At 42.1% G+C, this 18602-nt stretch overlaps 2 protein-coding genes across 2 annotated transcripts; both read left to right on the top strand.

Moving 5' to 3' along the window:
• The first annotated feature begins 398 nt into the window (after positions 1 to 398).
• On the top strand, positions 399 to 18575 carry LOC106575794 (uncharacterized). The gene is made up of 3 exons (XM_045698581.2): positions 399 to 1847; positions 3600 to 3832; positions 14817 to 18575. The coding sequence occupies exons 2-3, from the start codon at positions 3736 to 3738 to the stop codon at positions 15746 to 15748; spliced, it is 1029 nt and encodes a 342-aa protein (XP_045554537.2). The 5' UTR covers positions 399 to 1847; positions 3600 to 3735; the 3' UTR covers positions 15749 to 18575.
• On the top strand, positions 9004 to 18575 carry LOC145861469 (uncharacterized). The gene is made up of 2 exons (XM_082964444.1): positions 9004 to 14900; positions 16846 to 18575. The coding sequence occupies exon 1, from the start codon at positions 13258 to 13260 to the stop codon at positions 13630 to 13632; it is 375 nt and encodes a 124-aa protein (XP_082820570.1). The 5' UTR covers positions 9004 to 13257; the 3' UTR covers positions 13633 to 14900; positions 16846 to 18575.
• Positions 18576 to 18602: the final 27 nt, after the last annotated feature.

Below are 18602 nucleotides of genomic sequence, written 5' to 3'. Positions count from 1 at the left end.
GGGTTATAAGCATGCTCAGTTCATGGATCTCGAGCAGGACATTTTAAATAGAGGTTATGGAACTCCTTCGCGTGCTTCTCTTAGGGAAAAGTCCACAATGAAACTGACATTAAATGTGGAGAATGATACATATGTTGGCCATTAAGTAGCCTATTCATTTGTATGCCTATGTAGCCTACCATTAAATACAATAAACACTTCAGTTTATTGTTCTTGTAGTCTTGTGTTACTATGCAATTATTAATGTCCATGTTTAGTTAATGAAATGGGAAGTTATCAGTTGTGATCATGGTCACAGTTCTATCAGCTGTTGCTAGAATGCATTAGATTGAAGGTAACAGTCAGTCAGATTAGGCTACAGGTAAATATATAAATTATTAATATATTAATCAGTGATTGAAATTCAAAACCCATCTAGCTTATTCCAGGAGGCTATTGGGCAACATAACCATTTCTTACGTTACAATCGCCTCGCTATTCATGTTAACTAAATGCTCTGTCAATTTCAACTAAGCAAGCTGCTAAATCATTCATCTTTTATCTTGCCTAGGCTACTGTCGGCTATCTGGCTATATACTACTTGCATCTAGCTAACCAAACCATGGCAAAGTTGAATTACAATCATAAACGCAGATTTTAGTCACTAGGCCTAGCCTATGCCTATTTGAAATGACAAGTCAATAGCCTAACATTCGTTTTTTGAAGTTCGTCCAAGTGTTTCTTGCACAGAGATTTCGAGATCCTCTGTCCAACTTTCATCCCTCAAACTCTTCTGTTGGATTGATCAATAGTTATGCACATGCACATAAGGGATTTATTTACAATCATAGCAGTTAAATCTATATCCAATGACTGAAAATGATCTGGCGAGTTTAATAAGAACGAATTGTTTTTTGTCTTGGGACATATTAAAATTCCTTTATTATTCATGTTAGCTTGCAATAATGATTATTTTGATGGAAAACCAAATGTAACTTCTTACGTCGATATTCCTTCTTAATTCGCTCCATAACGTTATGGAAAAGGCTATAACTATGGCAAAATGTGTCAACTCCTCTCTTGCGGCTGAAAAACAAATCGCCTTGTGGACGGGTTTTGATCATTGTTAGGGTTTGACCAACTATTTGTGTGCATAAACTATATAATATAACACAGATGCTATAATAATAACTATATAAACTATAGATAATTGAGTACTGCTATATGTTAGAGGAAGTGGCTCATATGATGGTGGGTCATGTGGACAGAATGCTGATGCTTTAAAACAGGGTTTTGCAAGAGCTTTTTGCTGAACAACAGCAATAACAGGATATGGGTGAAATGTATATGCAGGGGGGTGTAAGGGTTTTAGAGAACTGTGCATTGTGCAGTCACAAGATGAGACATCCGCCAGAGACAATAGCTACGCCAGGAAACAGGAGTGCGTCTAGAGGTTGGGACCAACCTGCACGCCAACAATAGGTTGGAATAAGTCTAAACCATATTCTAGCCTCTACTATGACAGGCCATCAGGGAGAGGGAACTAAGTCTGTCCAGTATTTAAGGAAGAACTTGTGATGTCATACCAGTTCTCTGTCTGCCCTGCGTGGTGTTACAGGGAGCCGTATATACGAACCACATATTTACCATTCAAGTGTTTGCATTAATTAAAGTACAAAGAAATCAGAAGTTACTATGTGCTGACTATTTTGTTCTGATACCAGATTCGAATTGACGCGACCTTACATCATCGGGCTAGACATTTTTTGATACACCTGGCAACCCTGATCGCATTCTTCAGAATAAAGAAACGCCATAACTGATGTCAAGAGGATAACTTTTGTGTCCGTTTCTCTTCATTACTAAAGGTATGTGATAGCAAGTTTAAACAGTCTAATATCGAAAGAACGTCATAACATGCAAGATAACAAATCCGTCCGGTATTATGAGTTATTGTTTGTGTCAAACCCAGTGAGTGAAAAACGTGATTAAAAACTATTTTACAAGTCACATAGACTTGGGGGTCTTCTGAGTGAATGTACATCATTTCGACAAGGTCATTTCATAAAGAATCTATTAGCGATTTTTTTTGTTCATTTTACATGTTATTGGTTTTGTGTAATATGAAGCTCCTGAGCTGGTAAAATGGCGGCGTCCACTCTGTCTGCGGAGGAGCCCCTCGACTTCTTTTGGATGTCTATTTTGGGGGTCTTTTTTGGTGCGGTCCGGCGGGCTGGATTTCAACATCCACGGACCGGCCCAATCTTATCCAATTACAGACGTTTATGTTTTACAATTTCAGCCAACCCTTGGCTTGGCCCAAACATTTGACCGGACCGAATTCATGCAGCTTTAAGGAGAGGGGTCCAGCTGCAACGTCATCTCTCAGAGCAGTCGGCACTGTGCAGGTCTCTGTGCTGCCTGCGGATAGGTCGTCTATCGGTGCAGTGCATCTCTCAGGAAAAGTGGGGGTTTCGAAAGGTGCCACTCAATACTTCGTTTGGGTTATCAGACTTTAGTCATGATCTTCAGAAATGACAGTAAGGAATTTCAGATATGCAAAAAAAAAAACTAACTGAACTGTATCTTTGAACTTTACCTAACTAACCATAGTTATTAAGTTGTTCGTAAATGTAAATGCTAGCTAACGTTAGCTACCTTTATAACAAGCATTTATTTTACTATGTATTATTTGTTATTGAATATTTTAACCCCCACTTCTCCTGATATTGTTCCTTTGGAAACCCCCACTTCTCCTTTGTATCATTCCTTTGGAAACCCCCACTTCTCCATATATAGTTCCTTTGGAAACCCCCACTTCTCCATATATAGTTCCTTTGGAAACCCCCACTTCTCCTTATATAGTTCATTTGGAAACGCCCCCTTCTCCATATATAGTTCCTTTGGAAACGCCCACTTATCCTGAGAGATGCACTGCACTGAGATGACATATCAGTAGGTGGCAGGCAGCATAGAGACTCTGAGAGATGATGTCACAGCTGGACCCTACTGGCTTTAGGGTTTGTTTGTAAATTCACTCTAGAGTGCGCTCTGGGCGTTGGTAAATTCAGAGGATTGTCAGTTTGTCTGCGTTTCGCTCAGTGCAGGCAGTAAGGGGGCAGCAGTAGAGACTGACAATTTCACTGTCACACTACAGTTTTGAAGCTGAATGTAATGATTATCAGTTTTCTACATGTACACTAATATTCAGACACATTCAGTTGTTTCCGTCTTTATAAATGTTACTATCGTGTGAACGGGAAATACAATACATTTTTGTAAGTGTTAATACGTCAGAGACATGGTTGTTCAGGAAAATAGTTCATAATACTGCCTAAAACAAACTGCAACCTAAATGGTTTTGAGTCATTTATGGATTTATGTGAATTGAGGAAATCTACTATAGGTTAAGAGTACTTACGTTGTGTCATTTAAAGTGTGCACTTTGTGTCTAATGGGAATGAACGTTGAGTTGTCAGTGCTTAGCTACCTGATCTATTGAAATTAGATAATTGAATTTGAAAAAATAGAATATATTTTTAGAGAATAAAGAAAGCGCCAGAACTGTCAAGACAATAACTTTTGTGTCCGTTTCTCTTTATTACTTCTGGCCGACTCAGATTAAGTCTGAGGCCGGTAACATCAACAGTGAGGACAAACCCAGCCTGCCTCTCTCCTTCCACACTGAGTCCAAACCTACAGTCACTGGGTCCTGATTGTGACAGTGGAGCCCAGTTTGCACTGCAAGATCCAGAGATGGCATCAGTGAAGCTGGAAGACTGCAGTCAAACACTGGAGCTGAATGTCAACATTAAAGATGAAGAGGAGGAGATTGGTAAATCTCTTAATCATGGTAAGAGCATGCGCTTTCTTTTCTGTAATTCTGACATCACACATCCCTGCCAAATTCCAGACTGCACAGCAGTGGTTGTTTTGTACATTTTTATACTTACATTTTAGTCATTTAGCAGACGCTGTTATCCAGTGCGACTTATCTTCATCAGTGCATTCATGTTAGCTTGTTGAGACAACCACATATCATAGTCATAGTAAATAAACTCAGCAAAAAAAGAAACGTCCCTTTTTTAGGACCCTGTCTTTCAAAGATCATTCATAAAAATACAAATAACTTCACAGATCTTCATTTTAAAGGGTTTAAACAAATCAAATCAAATGTATTTATATAGCCCTTCGTACATCAGCTGATATCTCAAAGTGCTGTACAGAAAACCAGCCTAAAACCCCAAACAGCAAGCAATGCATGTGAAAGAAGCACGGTGGCTAGGAAAAACTCCCTAGGAAAAACTCCCTAGAAAGGCCAAAAACCTAGGAAGAAACCTAGAGAGGAACCAGGCTATGAGGGGTGGCCAGTCCTCTTCTGGCTGTGCCGGGTGGATATTATAACAGAACATGGTCAAGATGTTAAAATGTTCATAAATGACCAGCATGGTCAAATAATAATAATCATAGTAGTTGTCGCGGGTGCAACAAGCACGTCCGGTGAACAGGTCAGGGTTCCATAGCCGCAGGCAGAACAGTTGAAACTGGAGCAGCAGCACGGCCAGGTGGACTGGGAACAGCAAGGAGTCATCATGCCAGGTAGTCCTGAGGCATGGTCCTAGGGCTCAGGTCCTCCGAGAGAGAGAAAGAAAGAGAGAATTAGAGAGAGCATATTTAAATTCACACAGGACACCGGATAAGACAAGAGAAATACTCCAGATGTAACAGACTGACCCTAGCCCCCCGACACATAAACTACTGCAGCATAAATACTGGAGGCTGAGACAGGAGGGATCAGAAGACACTGTGGCCCTACCCGATGATACCCCCGGACAGGGCCAAACAGGCAGGATATAACCCCACCCACTTTGCCAAAGCACAGCCCCCACACTGTTTCCCAGGCTTGTTCAATGAACCATAAACAATTAATGAACATGCACCTGTGGAACGTTCGTTAAGACACTAACAGCTTACAGACGGTAGGCAATTAAGGTCACAGTTATGAAAACTTAGGACACTAAAGAGGCTTTTCCATTGACTCTGAAAAACACCAAAACATGCCCAGGGTCCCTGCTCATCTGCGTAAATGTGCCTTAGTCATGCTGCAAGGAGGCATGAGGACTGCAGATGTGGCCAGGGAAATACATTTCAATGTCCTTACTGTGAGACGCCTAAGACAGCACTACAGGGAGACAGGATGGACAGCTGATCGTCCTCGCAGTGGCGGACCACGTGTAACAACACCTGCACAGGATCGGTACATCCAAACATCACACCTGTGGGACAGGTACAGGATGGCAACAACAACTGCCTGAGTTACACCAGGAACGCACAATCCCTCCATCAGTGCTCAGACTGTCCGCAATAGGCTGAGAGAGGCTGGACTGAGGGCTTGTAGGCCTGTTGTAAGGCAGGTCCTCACCAGACATCACCGGCAACAACGTCGCCTATGGGCACAAACCCACCGTCGCTGGACCAGACAGGACTGGCAAAAAGTGCTCTTCACTGACGAGTCGCGGTTTTGTCTCACCAGGGGTGATGGTCGGATTCGCGTTTATCGAAGGAATGAGCATTACACAGAGGCCTGTACTCTGGAGCGGGATCAATTTGGAGGTGGAGGGTCCGTCATGGTCTTGGGCAGTATGTCACAGTATCATCGGACTGAGCTTGTTGTCATTGCAGGCAATCTCAATGCTGTGTGTTACAGGGAAGACATCCTCCTCCATGTGGTACCCCTCATGCAGGCTCATCCTGACATGACCCTCCTGCATGACAATGCCACCAGCCATACTGCTCGTTCTGTGCGTGATTTCTACAAAACAGGAATGTCAGTGTTCTTCCATGGCCAGCGAAGAGCCCGGATCTCAATCCCACTGAGCACATCTGGGACCTGTTTGATCGGAGAGTGAGGGCTAGGGCCATTCCCCCCAGAAATGTCTGGGAACTTGCAGGTGCCTTGGTGGAAGTGTGGAGTAACATCTCACAGCAAGAACGGGCAAATCTGGTGCAGTCCATGAGGAGGAGATGCACTGCCGTACTTAATGCAGCTGGTGGCCACACCAGACACTGACTGTTGCTTTTGATTTTGACCCCCCCCTTTGTTCAGGGACACATTATTCCATTTCTGTTAGTCACATGTCTGTGGAACTTGTTCCGTTTATGTCTCAGTCAGGGGCGAAAATCTGATATCAACTTTGGAGGGGACAATTACATTACATTTTCTCAAGAGCAATTCCTGAGGGGGACACCAAAAGTAGTGCTGTAACACATAGCCTACATTGTAAATGTATATTGAGGAACCAAAGAAATAAGGTGTTTGCCGTACTCCTAACTACCGGTACCCAAAACTACACAACTAATCACAACAGCAATACCATTGCCTTTAACAAATCTTAGTTCAGTCACCAGTTTAAGTTGAGAGTGGGGGTATCCATGGCATTTTCCAATTATGTTCCTATTTTACAAGTCAAAAAAATGGAGAACCTTTCATATTGTTGCCAAACAAAGACTCAACAAACTTACCTGAGACTCCCTGTCTCTGCCAGTCTGTCCCTGCATATCTGTCCCCAACTCTGCTGTCTGTGTGCCATCTGTTGCCTGCTCTGCCTAATGACATCATTGTGAAACATTTCCATTAGAATTTCATTTCTTTCTTATGAACATTTTATCAACTAGTCTTTGAGATATTAGGCTACTAGGGTTCTTACTTTGCGTTTTGGTGTACTGAAAAATACTCTGATGTCCGTCTTTTATTTTTCTGCCATTTTTCTACCTGGCTGGCTGGCTGGCTACACACATACACAGTGTGTAGGTTATTTACAGTAGGATATGGGCTTCTATCATCTTATCTTTTATAATTCTATTTGGGCTTCGATCTAAAAAGGTAGCTAGCAAATGTGAAACGGATTAAAATGACAAGAGTTGACAGCTGTATGAGTTCACCATTTACACAACATATGCTGCAATCTTTTGTAATTTTAATAGTTTGTTTCATATTGGCTGGCTTCCAACAATAGCTGAATTTGCAAAGCTAGCGAGCACCAATTCCGTTTCAGTGGTGTTTGCTATAATCTTTGCTACCCGGGTTAAATAAAGGTGAAATAAAATAAATAAATAAAATTTCCCTTGCGACAATTTAGCTTTTGCAACGAGACCATTAAATATATTTAAGACAATGGTAGAAGAAAGTGTAGTTCTGTTCAGTTTGGACTTCAGTTTATCGCTAACCTTATCGCAGGGACTCTGAAGCACTAACTTACAACATCTGCATGCTGCTCTTGGAATAAATTGACGATAGCAAAGATTCCATCTTTGACGAGGCCACATAAATGGAATAGGTACTAGCTAGCTTAATAGTTAATATTTGCGCGCTAGCTCTGCATATTCAGCTAGTGTGTGTGCGCGATTGACTGGATTAACCTCACTTCAGTTACGTTAATTGAGTGCCTTTCAGACAGTAGATACGACCCCTCTGTTACCTTGCCAACTAAGGAACTGGCAGTGGATCAAACCATTGTGAGGCAAAGGGTGGGGGGGTCGCAATCTTTTGAAACTTAAAAACGCGCTATTAAGTGTCTATAATCAGCACAATTGCTTTCATTGCATATTATTAATATTATTTAAATTACATAGTTATGTTTCAGTGATATATTGGGGGGGACAAATCATATTTTTCCAAGGATGGGGGGGTCGTGTCCCCCCCGGGATTTCCGCCCCTGGTCTCAGTTGTTGAATCTTGTTATGTTCATACAAATATTTACACATGTTAAGTTTGCTGAAAATAAACGCAGTTGACAGTGAGAGGACATTTCTATTTTTGCTGGGTTTACATTGTTCCTCAAAGAAGTTATCAGCAAAGTCAGTGCTAGTGGGAAAAGACGTGTAATTGTTTGGGGGAGGATAAGACTGTCTTATTTAAGAAGCTCTTTGAAGAGGTAGGGTTTCAGACGTTGCTACTGGAAACGGCATATGTAGATGACATTTGTCTAAAGATTCTCTAAACATTTTATCCATTCGACGGGTGGATTTTTATTTAGCGAAACTTTCTTTATTGTGACAAATTATGATGGAAAGTGTTTTCAAATAAATGATTGACGAATGTCGCTGTGTAACTATAAATCTCCACCACATATTTAATTTTAAATGCCTACTGCTTACTATTTTTTTTTTCAGCTATAACAATAATGTTTCTTTGCAGGACAAGGATTGTCCTGACTTTCAAGAATGCCTGAATTGCTTCACCTTACTTTTCTGGCAAGTTTCACACTCCAATTATTTCAGATCTACAGGACTGCAAGTTTCACCATGGCACTGACTGTGGCAATTTTGTATTTAACTGAAGCGAAGGATATACTGCTCTTCCTGGACCAGGCCCAAATCACCGTCATTCGTAAGAAGAGAAGACTCTGCTACAGAGGTCGGCGAGCTGGATGCCTGGGGAAACTGCGTCCACGAGTGGATAATTGGCCTCTACCCTCCGTTCTTCTGGCAAACATGCAATCACTGGAGAATAAACTGGATGAGCTCCGTTCGACACCATTCTATCAACGGGATATACAGTACCAGTCAAAAGTTTGGGGCCTCCTGAGTGGTGCAGTGGTCTAAGGCACTACACCGCAGTGCTAGCTGTGCCACTAGATATTCTGGGTTCAAGTCCAGGCTCTGTCGCAGGACGGTGCACAATTGGCGGTGCACAATAGGCCCAGCATCGTCCGGGTTAGGGGAGGGTTTGGTTGGCAGGGATGTCCTTGTCCCATCACGCACTAGCGACTCCTGTGGCGGGCCGGGCACAGTGCACGCTGACACAGTGTTTCCTCCGACACATTGGTGCAGCTGGCTTCCAGGGTTAACCTCTCTGGGCCAGTGGGACGCTTGCGTCCCACCCTAATCAACAGCCAGTGGAATCGCGTCATGCTAAATGCAAAACCTCATAAATGCTATAACTTCAATTTCTCAAACATATGACTATTTTACACCGTTTTATAGATACACCTCTCCTGAATCGAACCACGTTGTCCGATTTCAAAAAGGCTTTACAGCAAAAGCAAAACATTAGATTATGTCAGCAGAGTACCCAGCCAGAAATAATCACACAGCCATTTTCAAAGCAACTAGCATGCATCACAAATACCCAAAACACAGCTAAATGCAGCACTAACCTTTGACAACCTTCATCAGATGACACTCCTAGGACATCATGTTACACAACACATGCATTTTTTGTTCGATAAAGTTCATATTTATATATAAAAACAGCATTTTACATCGGCGCATGACGTTCAGAAAATCTTTTGCCTCAGATGCTTCCGGTTTATTAGCGCTACAATTTACAAAATTACTATTCGAAAACATTGTTAAAATGTAATATTGTCATTCAAAGACTTATAGATTAACATGTCTTGAATGCCATCTCTTTGCCAGATTTAAAAATAACTTTACTGGGAAATCACACTTTGCAATAAACGACGTGGTATGCCCAGAAAAATAGTCTAGGCTATACATGTTTTGAGCCATCTTGGAACGATCAACCATCAAAAATACTATTGTAAATAATCCCTTACCTTTGATTATCTTTATCAGAAGGCACTTCTAGGAATCCCAGGTCCATAACAAATGTAGTTTTGTTCCAAAAAGTTAATAATTTATGTCCCAATAGCGTTAGCGCGCTCCGAAGGCTAGTGAAAATGTACCGTGTGCGTCTGACTTGTCGTCAGGAATGAGCAAAAAAAATATATTTAAGTTCGTTCAAACATGTCAAACGTTGTATAACATAAATCTTTAGGGGCTTTTTCAACCAGGGCTTCAATAATATTCCATTGGGATGGTTGCATTGTCTTTCAAAACGTTTCGAAAAGGGAGAGTACCCATGGGCGCCGACGTCACAATGGTAATGGCCCATTTCCTGTGACCAAGGTAAACATCCTCTCTTTCAGTCAATTTTGATGGTAGCAGGCTCAAAACACTTTGTAAAGACTGGGGACATCTAGTGGAAGCTTTAGGAAGTGCTAAATGAATCGCAAGCCACTGTGTGTTTCAATGGCAAATGTTTGAAGTGATATCCACACATCAGATTTCAGTTTCCTGTCAGGATTTGTCTCAGGGTTTTGACTGCCATATGAGTTCTGTTATACTCACAGACACCATTCAAACAGTTTTAGAAACTTTAGGGTGTTTTCTATCCAAAGCCAATAATTATATGCATATTCTAGTTTCTGGGCAGTAGTAATAACCAGATTAAATCGGGTACGTTTTTTTATCCGGCCGTACAAATACTGCCCCCTAGCCCTAACAGGTTTTAAGTGGGCATTGTGTCAAGAAGCAGTGCGGCTTGGTTGGGTTGTGTTTCGGGATAGACGGCTCTAGACATTCGCCTCTACCGAGTCCGGCTCTAGACATTCGCCTCTACCGAGTCCGTACGGGAGTGGCAGAGTTGAGACAAGACTGTAACTAGCAATTGGATACCAGGAAATTGGGGAGAAAACAGCGTAAAAAAGGAGAGGTTTCAACGTTTTAGAACACCTACTCATTCAAGTTTTTTCTTTATTTTTACTATTTTCTACATTGTAGAATAATAGTGAAAACAAACTATGAAATAACACATATGGAATCATGTAGTAACCAAAAGTTACTACAACCAAAGTGTAAAACAAATCAAAATATATTTGAGATTCTTCAAAGTAGCCAACCTTTGCCTTGATGACTGCCAAGAGTGTGCAAAGCTTTCTCTCAACCAGCTTCATGAGTGTCACGTTGGTATAAAGGGATCAGGAGACAGGCGCAGGAATGTGTAATAGAGTTTTTTATTTATCCAAATTACAGCGTGCCATGTAAAGGCACGGAGACGAAGACCAAACAAACACATATACAAAACACAGGGTTAAGACCCAAACAAAAGAGTGAGGAGTACCTTGAATGAATAGACGGTGCGATACCCATAACATACACGCACAATGATACCACATGGGACGAGACCCGTAATCATCTGCACAATACAAGCGGCACGAAAGCCAAAACAACAAGGCACAACGGACATTGGAACAATAATCGACAAGACAATGGTGAACAAAGGGCACACTTATACAATTACTCATCGGGAAGAATATGGGGACCAGGTGAGCGTAATGACACAGTTCAGTTCCTAGAGGCCAGTGACGTAGACCTCCGAAACTGGTGCACGGAATGAGCAACAGTACCGGAGGGATCCGTGACAATGAGGTAGTCACCTGGAATGCATTTCAATTAACAGGTGTGCCTTCTTAAAAGTGAATTTGTGGAATTTCTTTCCTTCTTAATGCGTTTGAGCCAATCAGTTGTGTTGTGACAAGGTAGGGGTGGTATACAGAAGATAGCCCTATTTGGTAAAAGACCAAGTCCATATTATGGCAAGAACAGCTCAAATAAGCAAAGAGAAACGACAGTCCATCATTACTTTAAGACATGGTCAGTCATTCTGGAATATTTCAAGAACTTAAAGTTTCTTCAAACTGTCTCTCATGAGGACCGCCACAGGAAAGGAAGACCTAGAGTTACCTCTGCTGCAGAGGATAAGTTCATCAGAGTTACCAGCCTTAGAAATTGCTGCCCAAATAAATGCTCCACAAAGTTCAAGCAACAAACACATCTCAACATCAACTGTTCAGAGGAGACTGCATGAATCAGGACTTCATGGTCGAATTGCTGCAAAGAAACCACTACTAAAGGACACCAATAAGAATAAGAGACTTGCTTGGGTCAAGAAACACAAGCAATGGACATTAGACCGGTGGAAATCTGTCCTTTGGTCTGATGAGTCCAAATTTGAGAGTTTTAGGTTCCAACCGCCGTGTCTTTGTGAGACGCAGAGTAGATGAATAGATGATCTCCGCATGAAGCATGGAGGAGGAGGTGTGACGGTGCTTTGCTGGTGACACTGTCAGTGATTTTATTTAGAATTCAAGGCACACCTAACCAGCATGGCTACCACAGCATTTTGCAGAGATTTGGAAAATATGTGTTCCCCAACTTTTGACTGTACTGTAAAAAAAATGTATATCCTATGTTTCACTGGGTTGTGGCTTAACAAGGACATGGATAATATTTTTCGTAGCTGTCTATTTAACACCACAAAGCGGTGAGCAGTATAAGGCCATAAGCAAACAAGAAAATGCTCATCCGGAGGCGGCACTCCTAGTGGCCGGAAACTTTAATGCAGGAAAGCTGAAATCCATTTTGTCCCATTTTTCTACCAGCATGTCACAGATGCAAAAAAAAAATAATCTAGATCACCTTTACTCCACACACAGAGACACGTACAATGCTCTCCCTCACCCTCCATTTGGCAAATCTGACCATAATTCTATCCTCCTGATTCCTGCTTAAAGCAAAAACTCAAACAGGACGTACCAGTGACGCACTCAATACGGAAGAGGTCCGACGTAGCGGATGCTAAGCTACAAGACTGTTCTGCTAGCACAGACAGGAATATGTTCCGGCATTGAGTAGTATACCACATCAGTCACCGGCTTCACTAATAAGTGCATCAACGACGTCGTCCCCACACTGACCGTACGTACATATCCCAACCAGAAGCCGTGGATTACAGGCAACATCTGCACTGAGCTAAAGGCTGGAGCTGCTGCTTCAAGGAGCAGGACACTAATCCGGACGCTTATAAGAAATCCCGCTACACCCTATGATGAACCATCAAGCAGGCAAAGCGTCAATACAGGACTGAGATCAAATCCTACTACACCAGCTCTGACAGTCGTCAGGTTGTGGCAGGGCTTACAAACTATCACAGATTACAAACGGAAACCTAGCCGCGAGCTGCCCAGTGACGCGAGCCTACCAGTTGAGCTAAATGCCTTTTATGCACGCTTCGAGGCAAGCAACACCGAATCATGCATGAGAGCACCAGCTGTTCCAGCCGATGTGAGTAAGACCTTAACATTCACAGGGCTGCAGGGCCAGACGGATTACCAGGACGCGTATTCAGATCATGTGCTGACCAGCTGGGAAGTGTCTTCACTGACTTTTTCAACCTCTCCCTAACCCAATCTGTAATACTTACATGTTTCAAGCAGACCACCAAGGTAACCTGCCTAAATGACTACTGACCCGTAGCACTCACATCTGTAGCCATGAAATGCTTTGCAAGGCTGGTTATGGCTTACATCAACACTATCATCCCAGGACCCACTCTAAATAGCATACCGCCCCAACAGATCCACAGACAACACAATCTGTATTGCACTCCACACTACCCTTTCCCACCTGGACAAAAGGAACACATACGTGAGAATGCTGATCATTGACTACAGCTCAGCGTTCAACACCATAGTGGCCTCTAAGCGTATCACTAAGCTAAGGACCCTGGAACTGAACACCTCCCTCTGCAACTGGATCCTGGACTTCCTGACGGCCCGCCCCCAGGTTGTGAGGGTAGGCAATAACAACTCCGCCACGCTGACCCCTCTGGAATCCATGCTTAGTCCCCTCCTGTACTCCCTGTTCAACCAAGAATGCGTGGCCATTAAGTTTGCCAACAACACGACAGTGGAAGGCCTGATAACCGACGATGATAAGACAGCTTGTAGGGAAGATGTTAGAGACCTGGGAGTGTGGTGCAAGACAAAGGAGCTGATCGTGGACTACAGGAAAAAGAGGGCCAAGTAGAGAAGGTCGAGAGCTTCAAGTTCCTCAGTATCAACATCACCTTTCATGGTCTAGGCACACCAATACAGTCGTGAGGAGGGCACAACAACGCCTATTCCCCTTCAGGAGGGTTAAAAGATTTGGCATGAGTCCTCAGATCCTCAAAATGTTCTACAGCTGCACCATCGAGCATCCTGACTGATTGCATCACTGCTTGGTATGGCAACTGCTTGGCATCCGACTTCAAGGCGCTACAGAGGGTAGTGCGTACGGCCCAGTACCGCACTGGGGCCGTGCTCCCTGCCATCCAGGACCTCTATACCAGGCGGTGTCAGAGGAAGGCCCTAAAAATTGTAAAAGACTCCAGCCACCAAAGTCATAGACTGTTCTCTCTGCTACCGCATGGCAAGCGGTACCGGAGCACCAAGTCTGGGACCAATACGCTCCTTAACCTCTCTTGGGTAGGGGGCAGTATTTTCACGGCCGGATGAAAAACGTACCCAGATTAAACGGCCTACTACTCGGGCCCAGGAACTATAATATGCAATTCTCTAAAATGATGTTCGACGTGACTTATGGTAGAGAAATCAACATTAAATTCTCCCTCAAAACTTGAAACGTCTGTGGTGATGTTGTGACAAAACTGCACATTTTAGTGGCATTTTGTCCCCAGCAGAAGGTGCACCTGTGTAATGATCATGTTGTTTAATCAGCTTCTTGATATGTCACACCTGTCAGGTGGATGGATTATTTTGTCAATGGAGAAATGCTCACTAACAGGGATGTAAACATTTTTGAGAAATTAGCTTTTTGTGAGTATGAAACATTACCGAGATCTTTTATTTCAGCTCATGAAACCTTTCGACCAACCCTTTACATGTTGCATTTATATAGACCACAAGCCTGACTGTTACCCACTTTTAGAATAGATGTATTCCCCGTTTGTATTGTACAGCCTACTGAAGAGTTCATATGTTACCGGTACAGCCAGAAGAGGACTGGCCACCCCTCAGAGCCTGGTTCCTCCTTTCTAGGGAGTTTTTCCAAGCCAATGTGCTTCAACATCTGCATTGCTTGCTCTTTGGGGTTTTAAGCTGGATATATTTTAAAGCACTTTGTGAAAACTGCTGATGTAAAAAGGGCTTCATAAAATACATAATGTATATCACACCAACTGACTGGTTCTTCTGATGTTCTTCACACAGGAGACCATGTTGAGACATTCTCTACATCCAGAGAGCAACATCAGGAAGATCACAGAGCTAAGAGGTCTCACCACTGCCCAAATTGTGAGGAGAGTTTCCCAATTCTATCAAATCTAAAAATACACCTAAAAATACACACAGACCAGAATCTGTATTCCTGCACTGACTGTGGAAAAAGATTCACAACATCAAGGGCTCTGACAGCTCATCAGAAAGTGCACACTGGAGAGAAGCCATACTTCTGCTTTGTCTGTGGGGAGAGTTTCTCTCAACAGGGCCACTTAAAAACACACCATCGAATACACACAGGAGAGAAGCCATACTCCTGCTTTGACTGTGGGGAGAGTTTCTCTCAACAGGGCCACCTAAAAACCCACCAACGAATACACACAGGAGAGAAGCCTTACTCCTGCTCTGACTGTGGAAAGAGTTTCTCTCAACTGGGCAGCTTAAAAACACACCAACGTATACACACAGGAGAGAAGCCTTACTCCTGCTCTTACTGTGGGGAGTGTTTCTCTCAACTGGGCAACTTAAAAACACACGAACGTATACACACAGGAGAGAAGCCTTTCTCCTGCACTGACTGTAGGAAGAGCTTCACAACATCACAAGCTCTGACAGTTCATCAGAGAGTGCACACTGGAGAGAAGCCTTACTACTGCTCTGAATGTGGAAAGAGTTTCTCCCAATTGGATATGCTAAAATGTCACCAACTAATACATACAGGAGAGAAGCCTTACTCCTGCTCTGACTGTGGAAAAAGTTTCTCTCAACTGGGCAACTTAGAAGCACACCAACGTATACACACAGGAGAGAAGCCTTACTCCTGCTCTGACTGCGGGAAGAGTTTCTCCCGATTGGATACCTTAAAACGCCACAAATGTATACATAAAGGACAGAAGCCCCATCAGTTCTCTCAGACCAGCTAAGAATTAAAGTCACTCCATCACTTAAATATGCACTGTAGAAATCACTCCACCATTTCCTGGATGTTAAAATTGCAATAGTTCTAATAGCCTAAAACAAGCAGTCATTGTACCATCTAAACCGCTGAGAAATATATTTTCCATAACCAAAATATTGTATTTTGAGCTGTTGTACAAAAACGGAAGTAAAAAAAGCATAGAAATAGTGCACATAGAATAGATCTACTGCTTCTTAGACCGAGAGAAGCCTTACTCCTTGTCTGACTGGAAAATGCTTCACAGCACTGGGTGATCTAAAAGTTAATCAGCGAACACACACTGGGGAAAAGCCTGTGTGTACTGCACTGCCTGTGGGAATATTTTATCTCTATTGGACACCTTAGCTAGGCTTGGGCTTTATCCAGATTGTCATACCTTCATACCGACCTTGTGCCATACCAGAATATTAGGTAATACTGGCACTGAACACAAGGGGTGCTATTTTCAAACCCCACAATGCCTCTGAAGGTTAGCGATGCTAACAAATCCCATAGAGAATGCTAACGAGGTCTCTGACCGAAACTTTTTTTTCAGAACAGACATCCCAGCTCAAAGTTATACAAGCAACAAATAAATGGTACTCACAGTTCACTGCACGCAAAAAAATATATGTATATTAGACAGCATCCAGGAGTAGTTAGCTAACTAACTACTATATTAGCAAACCAAATGCACAACTGCAGAGCATTTAGCACATTTTAGACTGTTAACTTAAAGGGATATTCCTCATCTCCAGCACCACCCCAACATCAACATGTGAATATTGCGTGTATCTGTAGTAAAAAAAGATTGAGGAAGATAAGTGTTTCTAATGACATCATCGGTGGGCATCGTGTGATTTTTGACCAATTTATGAGGAGGCATTGCCTACCAATTGGTTGATGATGTCATTTTCACATGTTGATGTTTGGTTGGTGCTTCATTTCCCTTTAATAGAGTTATAAGATATTATATATTTATTTGTCACATATATGTACCAACAGATGTAGCCTATTGAATAGCATTATAGAATATGCATTAAATGCATCCTCCAATTGTAAAGTCTGTCTGTGCCCATACAGGAGACCGTGTTGAGAGCAGCATGAAGATCACAGAGCAGAGGTCTCACCACTGTCAGTTCTCTCAGAACAGTTAAGATTAGAGTCATAAAATAAGTTGTAACAGTAAATTGGATCAAATGAAGAAAGCGTAGAACACTCTATTGTAATCCTATTGTTTTTCACTGTGAGCGAACTGTGCAGAGGAAAGAGAGCGTTATAAAATGTTAACCTCTTTACTTTACATATCACTGTGCACCTTGTCTGTTTTGGTGTGTTTTGTTAGCTTCTAGTGTAAAGATATTGAGATGACCTTGGATTTTCACTTCGTGTTAAGTGTGAGGCTTTTCATTTTAAAAACAAACAGTTTATAGTTTAACAGTTGATGGGGTGGTACTGCTTCCCTCTCAGCCTGGTCTGTCTGTGGGGAGAGTTTCAACTGGGCAACTTTAAAAACACACCAACTGAATATACACAGGAGAGAAGCCTTACTCCTGCTCTGTGGATGGGTGGGCGTATAACACGAACATCTAGCAACCTAAAGGTTGCAATGTTTGAATCTAATCACAGATGACTTTAGCATTTTAGCTAATAAGCAACTTTGCAACGACTTACTACTTTTTAGCTACTACTTAGCATGTTAGCTAACCCTCCCCCCCAAAAAAGTTTTACCCCTAACCCTAAACTTAACCCAAAGCATAGGCACCTAGCTAGCATTAGCAACAATAAATTGTAATTCGTAACATATTGAACATTTGTAACATATTGTACAAATTCCAATTCATAACATATCATACAAATTGTAATTTATACGTCCTACAATTTGTATTCTACATTACATGACCAAAAGTATGTGGACACCTGTTCATCGAGCATCTCATTCATGGGTATTAATATGGAGTTTGTCCCCCCTTTGCTGCTATAACAGCCTCTTCCGGGAAGGCTTTCCACCAGATGTTGGAACATTGCTGTGGGCACTTGCTTTCATTCAGGTTGTCCCTCTGCAGTTCTCTGTGGGAATGAGTTAGTAGACACAACATGTATCAGATAGAGATGATGTGATGATCAGTTCTCTGTGGGAATGAGTTAGTAGACACAACATGTATCATATAGAGATGGTGTGATGATCAGTTTTCTGTGGGAATGAGTTAGTAGACACAACATGTATCAGATAGAGATGATGTGATGATCAGTTTTCTGTGGGAATGAGTTAGTAGACACAACATGTATCAGATAGAGATGATGTGATGATCAGTTTTCTGTGGGAATGAGTTAGTAGACACAACATGTATCAGATAGAGATGATGTGATGATCAGTATCCTGTGGGAATGAGCTAGTAGACACATGTATCAGATAGCGATGGTGTGATGATCAGTTTTCTGTGGAAATGAGTTAGTAGACACAACATGTATCAGATAGAGATGATGTGATGATCAGTTTCTGTGGGAATGAGCTGGTAGACACAACATGTATCAGATAGAGATGATGTGATGATCAGTTTTCTGGGGAATGAGTTAGTACACACAACATGTATCAGATAGAGATGATCAGTTTTCACCACTAGTTGGGGGGATAATTTTTGCTATTAAACAACTGTTTAATGATACACAGGTTATGAAACAACTACATGTGTTTATTAAGTTATCTTTTAAAAGCAGATTTGTTTTAGTCATTGATAATGAATGTGTTTGGATAACTGCATAAGTTAAGTTAATTGATCTGCCAATTAAAAATAAAGTTACATGAATTTGAACTGGTCAAACTCTTCTCTTTTATAGTT

The sequence above is a fragment of the Salmo salar genome, chromosome 17 (assembly GCF_965601325.2).
Source record: "Salmo salar chromosome 17, fSalSal1, whole genome shotgun sequence".
NCBI classification, from domain to species: Eukaryota; Metazoa; Chordata; class Actinopteri; order Salmoniformes; family Salmonidae; genus Salmo; species Salmo salar.
Note: the sequence above shows the minus strand (reverse complement) of the source record. Positions and strands in the feature narration are given on the sequence as shown.